General features: G+C 47.5%; 1 protein-coding gene across 1 annotated transcript; it reads left to right on the forward strand.

Annotated features, from left to right (window-relative positions):
• The first annotated feature begins 4,623 nt into the window (after positions 1-4,623).
• LOC145802647 (protein MAINTENANCE OF MERISTEMS-like) lies at positions 4,624-7,841 on the forward strand. Its single transcript, XM_082895405.1, has 5 exons — positions 4,624-4,857; positions 6,379-7,035; positions 7,165-7,326; positions 7,420-7,560; positions 7,824-7,841. The coding sequence occupies exons 2-5, from the start codon at positions 6,529-6,531 to the stop codon at positions 7,839-7,841; spliced, it is 828 nt and encodes a 275-aa protein (XP_082751531.1). The 5' UTR covers positions 4,624-4,857; positions 6,379-6,528.
• The last annotated feature ends 394 nt before the right edge of the window (positions 7,842-8,235 follow it).

Here is an 8,235-nt window from a genome sequence, read left to right on the forward strand (position 1 = left end):
GAAATGCGTGCACACGGGCACGCAAACCGAGGCAATGGTGAAATGTGATGAAATGACATGGAAATGATAAATGGGCTTATACCAACATGAGTGAGCCTCAGCCACACTCACATAGGATGCCGACGGATAAAAATGAAGTGCCTCGAAATGCGTGCACACGGGCACACAAACCGAGGCGGTGATGAAATGTGATGAAATGACATGGAAATGACAAATGGGCTTATACCAACATGAGTGAGCCTCAGCCACACTCACATAGGATGCCGGCGGATAAAATGAAGTGCCTCGAAATGCGTGCACACGGGCACGCAAACTGAGGCGGTGATGAAATGTGATGAAATGACATGGAAATGACAAATGGGCTTATACCAACATGAGTGAGCCTCAGCCACACTTACATAGGATGCCGGCGGATAAAATGAAGTGCCTCGAAATGCGTGCACACGGGCACGCAAACCGAGGCGTTGATGAAATGTGATGAAATGACATGGAAATGACAAATGGGCTTATACCAACATGAGTGAGCCTCAGCCACACTCACATAGGATGCCGGCGGATAAAAATGAAGTGCCTCGAAATGCGTGCACACGGGCACACAAACCGAGGCGGTGATGAAATGTGATGAAATGACATGGAAATGACAAATGGGCTTATACCAACATGAGTGAGCCTCAGCCACACTCACATAGGATGCCGGCGGATAAAAATGAAGTGCCTCGAAATGCATGCACACGGGCACGCAAACCGAGGCAGTGATGAAATGTGATGAAACATGGCAAAAATGATATGCAAGCATACTAACAGAATTTCAGCAACAAAATATGGGGGAAAACAGTCCCGAAATGAAGCGAAATGATACCAAATGCATGAAATTGTCCCGAAATGCAACGTTAGGCACCCGAAATGGCCTATAGCTATGCTAAACATGCACAACATGGACATGAAATGCAAAGACAGAAGCTAGAAAGTCCCAAAATATTCACTTTCACAGTTATAAACATGGCCAAACAGCAAGCATAGGTAAGGGAAAAATAGCATGCAAGAATAGGGGCCAAAAGAGGGGTAATGAAGCAAGTGATATAAGCAAAACCCAAACTGAAAAATTTCCTTCTACAACACTGAAGATGGACCAAAAATATGAACATTTACAGTATATGGAAGCCTCAAAATCAGTATACAAACATGCTAAAAATGTGATGTAAAATGAGGCTCAAAAGGTGCTATAACATGAAGTATACAAAATAATCACCAAACAGAAAAAAAGTGTTAATGAAACATGAAGTATAGGCCAAAATGAGACTACTTTCAGTTCGGACCAAGGTCCAAAAACAGAAGAAAAGAGGGCTGCCAATTTATGCAAAAAATGGGGCCAAATAAGGGATATAACTACAAGTGGCACATGGAGACACCAAACAATGTTGATCCCTTCTCCAATGTTGAAGAGGGGCTCAGAGTAAGCCTTATATCAGTTTACAACATGCTCGAAAATAAATTTCTCATGGGTCAAAAATAGCATGCAAAACTATGACATACAAGAGGATCAATGAAACAAGTGTGTCATGGAGGGGTCAAACAGGGTTGAGCCCTTAATGAAAAGTGAAGATGAGCTTAAAAGATGACCCTTTTCAGTTAGGTCCGGAGCTTGAAACAAAAAGGAAGTGGGGCTTAGAAATAGATCAAGAAAAAGGGTCAAAAGGGTAAAAGTATTACTTACCCTTGAAGACTCAAACTTTTGTTGCTTCTTGGATGAATTTGCAGCTTCTTTAGCCTTTGAGAAACCTCCTTTGTTGCTGGAAATGAGATGGTGGTGGTAGAGCTTGGTGGTGTAGAAGGAATGATGGTTAGGGACTTAGGGTTTTTTGAAGAATTGAGAGCTATGGAAATGGAGTTGGCTATGGAAGCTTGAAGGAGAGTTTTTCTAACCCTTACAAAGGAGGCCACCAGCTGGTTATAAGGGTCCAAAAGGGGGTGTAAAGGTGGGGGAAAAGGAGAGCAAAACTCCCCCACAAAATATCCCCCGGATACAGATAATATCTGGGGGATATTGCCCCACAGCTGTAAAGTGCACAGTGCAAGGAACACGACCGGCCTATCACTTTTGTTGCAGGTGGCCGGCCGGCCACACCACCTAGCCGGCCGGCTAGGGGTCAAAAGGTTCAATGAGATTTTCTGGCCGGCCAGCTACTGGGGAGGTACTCCTATGTGTGTACAACACAACCATGTGGTTAAAATTCCAAGAAAGTGGGTCCAAGGGGTTCAACATTAGCCCGGAAAGAGGGGTTCAAAAGGGTCAATTTGAATTAATGGCCGGCCATGAACTTTTAGTGGCCTCTCAGGTGTGTAGATCATAGATATGTGGTTGAAAGTTCAAGAAAAAGGGTCCAAGGGGTTCAACATTAGCCCGGAAGAAAGGGGTCAAAAGGGTCAGGTAACCTTAATGGCCGGCCACCAACTTTTAGTGGCCTCTCATGTGTGTGGATCACAGATATGTGGTTGAAAGTTGGCAACACTAACCCTAGGGTGTTCAACATTAGCCCGGAAGTGCGAAAAAACGGGCGCCGGGAGGCTCCGGAGGAGAGATAACTGGCTGCTGCAACAATTGCTGGCCTCCCACCCTTCAGTGACCTTCCTGGTGATAAAACAGAGGTACCTGCCAAAAATGAACGAAAACCGATGCAAAACGAATGTTCCGGGGCCAAAACACGCAGTTCGGAGTTCCGAAAATGGGCTGTTAAGCACTGAAAGTGGCATTCGGCCACGAAGTGGGTTTCTCAGACCCCAGTGTCCCTCAAAAGGGAGCAAATAGGAAGTATGCCAAAAATCAGAGCAATAGGAGACGGTTAAGCGGTCCCGAACCGAGGCACAAGGCCAACGGTCCCGAAAACCGGGAACCGGACTCCGAAATGGGCAAAATGGCCTACGGCCACCAAATGTAGCCTACGGACATTGAGAGATGGTCTACGGGACCTCTCCCTCCCTTCAGGAAAAGAAACAGAGAAAACCGAATCTGGTTCGCAAACTGAGATAAGGCACAGAAAAGGGTTCGGAAGTCCGGAGGCAGGGCTCACGGCCGTGACTCTGAAACTTCTGAACGAGCACATTATGCAATATCACCGAGTGCTCAACTGGTGACGTCTGAGTCTCAAGGTCGGTCAAAAATGGGGTGTCTACAGTTGCCCCTCTTTGACAGAACTCGGAAGTCATAAGAATGACGGGAGTGAATGTCAAAGCCCAGAGACGACCCATTTTTGACAAGGCCGAAGACTTAGACAAAGCAGACAAGATAGACAAAGATGTGCCCGCAAGCATGCCCGCAGGCAGGGGCGAAATGCAAATGATATGCAAAAAGCCGAAGGTAACCCAATGATTGTGCAAATGCAGCAAGCTGTGATGAAGCAAGTATTCGCAAATAGATGCAACAGTTTTAAGCAAGAATGCAAAGCAACAACTACATTTCATGCAGTTAAGAATGCGGAGGATTATTCAATCCCCGCCACGTCTCACTCGGAGAAGATACGATACCTGCGCGATTCGTCTGGTCGCACCAGCCTCAATTGAACCGTACATACAATATCGTGCCTGCAAAAGAGAGAAATTGCAACAAGTACAATATACTACCAACATGTATTTAATGTGATTTCGAAAGTTTGACACACGCAGCGTCGGTGAGTGAATGCATCGCAATGCAAGAATGGAACATGCGTGACAACGCATGCTCAAACATGGAGGTATGCCAATAACAAGAAATGTATATGACAAGATAGGTATGCTCATAAGAATGCAAGTTTTGTGCATGAAAGTACAAAATGAGCATGAATCAGGGTGCCATTTGCCATGAACCAACGAGTACGGAAATGCGTGTTTCGGCGAAGGTAACTCGATCACGGCCTCCGATCCACTTCTTTGAAAGGTTACAACTCTTTCAAAAAGGATACACTTTGATTTTGATGAGTGATGATGAGACATATGTCAGAACTTGAAGCCGAAGTCCCGACGGAGCAATTTCGCGACCGGAAGTGTACTTTTCTTGAACTTTTTCAGGTCCCGGGAACTCCGATCTTCCTCAAAATTTGCAGAGAGCTAGGTGAGCATGTGAGGAACATGGCCGGCCATTTATCTTCCCAAGGGGAGGTGGCCAACCGTTTTCCAATAAAGTAGATGGCTGGCCGGCCATTTCTGCAAAAAGCAGATGGCTGGCCAGCTAGAAAAAGGGGCCGGCCGGCCATGGCCTTTTTCCGGGGCTATTTTGGTCTTTTTCCCTCCTTTTGGCATGCCTCTTCAACCAAGACTCGAGGCTTATAAAAGGCAGTCGAGCCCCCCCCCCCCTTTTCTTGCCTCTTTCAACACTTTCCTCTCCAGATCTGAGTTTCACGCGCATTTTCCAACGCCCCGCGCAAATTGTTTTCGCAAAAACACTCAGTTTTAAGCACTTTGGAGCGATTAAATTTTGGCTTCGGAGCTTCTTTTTGCATTTTCACCACTTGAGGTAAGTTTATCTTAATATTTGGAATATTTTCTCGGGAGTTGACTTTTGTTGACTTTTCATTTCCCGAGAGTTGACTTTTGTTGACTTTTTCCAATTTTTGCCCATTTTGCTCATTTTCGCTCCCCTTTTGCAGATTCTTGAAAATGGCGAGCAATTCTCCCCACGGTGGAGGTTTTCCAGGTGCCGGAGATGATTTCGATCCCATGACTCTACCTCCGAGGACCCGACCTTTCATTCCCGGGAGGTACCGTCCGGCAGCACACGTCCTCCCTCGTGCCGTCTTCCGTCATTTTACCAGCTTTGACGAGCGAGCACCCGGGGATCTGCTTCTCAGAGAGCCGGAGTAGCATCTCTCTCACGAGGCCCGAGAGGTATTTACCTCATCTTCTGTATTTTACATTTCGCACCTTTGCCATGCTTGAACATGCAGTTTAGCTTATGACATAGTACTTTGCTTACATCTTGAACATGTAGTTTCAACACTCGAATTTCTGAACACTCGGCTCATTGATTAATTGCGAACACACAGCCCACATTAGAATACACGGTTCAAACACTGATTTGTCGAACACACAGCCCGAATTCGAAAGTGAACACACAGCCCACACTTTACATTTTCTGAACACGCAGCCCAGATAGATAGTGAACACGCAGCCCACAATTTAACTGAAAGTTGAACACGCAGCCCAAATTTCAAATTTTCTGAACACGTAGCCCAGGTAGATAGTGAACACGCAGCCCACAATTTAACTGAAAGTTGAACACGCAGCCCAAACTTCAAATTTTCTGAACACGCAGCCCAGGTAGATAGTGAACACGCAGCCCACAATTTAACTGAAAGTTGAACACGCAGCCCAAACTTCAAATTTTCTGAACACGCAGCCCAGGTAGATAGTGAACACGCAGCCCACAATTTAACTGAAAGTTGAACACGCAGCCCAAACTTCAAATTTTCTGAACACGCAACCCAGATAGATAGTGAACACGCAGCCCACAATTTAACTGAAAGTTGAACACGCAGCCCAAATTTCAAATTTTCTGAACACGTAGCCCAGGTAGATAGTGAACACGCAGCCCACAATTTAACTGAAAGTTGAACACGCAGCCCAAACTTCAAATTTTCTGAACACGCAGCCCAGGTAGATAGTGAACACGCAGCCCACAATTTAACTGAAAGTTGAACACGCAGCCCAAACTTCAAATTTTCTGAACACGCAGCCCAGGTAGATAGTGAACACGCAGCCCACAATTTAACTGAAAGTTGAACACGCAGCCCAAACTTCAAATTTTCTGAACACGCAGCCCAGGTAGATAGTGAACACGCAGCCCACAATTTAACTGAAAGTTGAACACGCAGCCCAAATTTCAAATTTTCTGAACACGCAGCCCAGGTAGATAGTGAACACGCAGCCCACAATTTAACTGAAAGTTGAACACGCAGCCCAAACTTCAAATTTTCTGAACACGCAGCCCAGGTAGATAGTGAACACGCAGCCCACAATTTAACTGAAAGTTGAACACGCAGCCCAAACTTCAAATTTTCTGAACACGCAGCCCAGGTAGATAGTGAACACACAGCCCACAATTTAACTGAAAGTTGAACACGCAGCCCAAACTTCAAATTTTCTGAACACGCAGCCCAGGTAGATAGTGAACACGCAGCCCACAATTTAACTGAAAGTTGAACACGCAGCCCAAACTTCAAATTTTCTGAACACGCAGCCCAGATAGATAGAATTTGCATGTAGTTTATTTCACTTCATTGGCATACAGCCCATCTCATCTCATTGGCACACAGCCCATTCATTTCATTGGCACACAGCCCATTCCATTTCATTGGCACACAGCCCATTTCATTTCATTATTGACACATGTATTCATTCTGAATGCAGGTTTGCTCCCGCAGTGTGCGGGGGTATGGTTCCACCCTCGCGCGGGATTGGTATGCCGAGCTCCCGGAGGCCGTCCGAGACTTAGTGGATTTGGCAGGATTTGGACCCTTCTGCGTCGGGTTGTCACGTTGTCCTGCCAGGAGGACGCTGATGGCAGCCCTGGTAGAGAGATGGTGGGACACCACCAATTCCTTTCATTTCTCTGCTACCGGGGATATGACCATGACCCCTTTTGACTTTGCTGTATTGACCGGCTTAGACGTCGGAGGTTGGTCCATTCCCTACGATGAGGACATGGGCGAGTGGGAGGCCGCCTGGATGTATCTGTTGGGGCCTCACCCGCCTGTTGATAGGGTTTCAGGGAGAGTCCGATACACTTGGTTCTCTTCCCATTTCCGGCGGGCGGAGATGGTGCCTGAGAGTCCCGAGGAGACGGAGCAGTATGCCCGTGGTTTCCTGATGTTCCTCTTCGGGACTACCCTGTTCGCCGACAGAGGGAACACAGTTGGGCTATATTTGCTGAGCGCTCTAGTCGACCTATCACAGGTCTATCGATATGATTGGGGTGGCGCCGGCCTGGCTACCCTTTATTTTTATATGAGCGCGACCTCCCGCGGGCGGGGCGATTTGCTTGGCGGCTACTGGAGAGCTTGGGAGGTACTTTTTGTCCCCTTGATTTACATTTCTGCTTCTCATTACTTGTACATTGCACACACACAACGCACTTTTACAGTTTGTATTTTGCTCTCAGCATTTCGTATTTACATTCTGCATTGCTTTTCTCAGCTATGGGTTTATGTATACTTCCCATCATTAGCCCCAGAGCTGGAGGTGGTAGGGATTCCCGTGACCCCATATTCATTGATATTCGAGGGCCCGCACCGAACGAGACCTCGAGAGACCCTCCTTCGCCTGCGACAGTACTTCGACACTGTGCGACATTCAGAGGTACCTCAGAACTTTCAGTTCTTTTCATTCTCATCTTTGATTTGCTCTGTATACTCTCGATTTCTGATTGGTTTATGCATTCATCATCCGCAGATTACATGGCAGCCCTGGGTGTCCCTGGGTGATGGTCTCCGACTTCAGTATACCGGAGCATCGGGCATCTCCCAATATAGGGTCCTGCTCGAAGGACCGGTTGGCAGGGCCTGGTTCCTGGGAGAGCGCTTTCTGCGCCAGGTATGGGGGTATCTTTCTCAGGACATTCCCGCAGTACCCCCAGCTAGTATGCGGACCGCTGACCGGCTCTCTTACTCAGAGGTAGTCGGCGCCATGCTGGGTACTGATGCTTTGCTATATATTGAGGAGGGGGACTACGCCACTTACCGTCACATATATTTGATGCCCCCATTGACGGAAGGTCGTATCCCGATGATGAGGCCTGCCGGTATGTCATCCTCGGGCCAGGCTCAAGCTCGGGCCGCAGACGCCCCTTCTTCCAGCAGGGCTGGTACATCTAGAGGTGGGAGTAGACCGGTTCCTCCAGCTCCGTCGGTTCATCCTCATCTCGGATGGCCAGATATGCCTACTGAGTTGATGGCGTGGCAGTATGGGGCTATCTCTCCGACCCCGATCCCGCTAGAGCCTCCGATGCCCAGTGATCGATACGCCATTGATCCGGACTCACCGCCGGTATGCTCCACTTCTTTTCATTTATCATTCAGATGTTTAGACACTCTTCTGTTCACTGACGATTATGAGCTCATTTTTGCAGCCATCGCGAGGGTACATGGAGGAGGTGGTTGGACTGGTAGCCACACTCGAGGGCATGGTCCTGCGCAGGGAGGCACAGTTGTCTGTCGCAGGCATTCAGGTACCCTTCAGTTTTCTGGCATTTATCATACTTCTGATGAC

This window comes from Camellia sinensis, chromosome 11, assembly GCF_055761805.1.
Source record: "Camellia sinensis isolate YWXY chromosome 11, ASM5576180v1, whole genome shotgun sequence".
Taxonomy (NCBI): Eukaryota; Viridiplantae; Streptophyta; class Magnoliopsida; order Ericales; family Theaceae; genus Camellia; species Camellia sinensis.

Coding starts and splice junctions, on each gene's coding strand:
- LOC145802647 (XM_082895405.1), top strand. CDS start 6,529: ATGGCAGCCCTGGTAGAGAGATGGTGGGACACCACCAATTCCTTTCAT. Junction 7,036..7,164: donor GCTACTGGAGAGCTTGGGAG/GTACTTTTTGTC, acceptor TGCTTTTCTCAG/CTATGGGTTTATGTATACTT. Junction 7,327..7,419: donor ACACTGTGCGACATTCAGAG/GTACCTCAGAAC, acceptor CATCATCCGCAG/ATTACATGGCAGCCCTGGGT.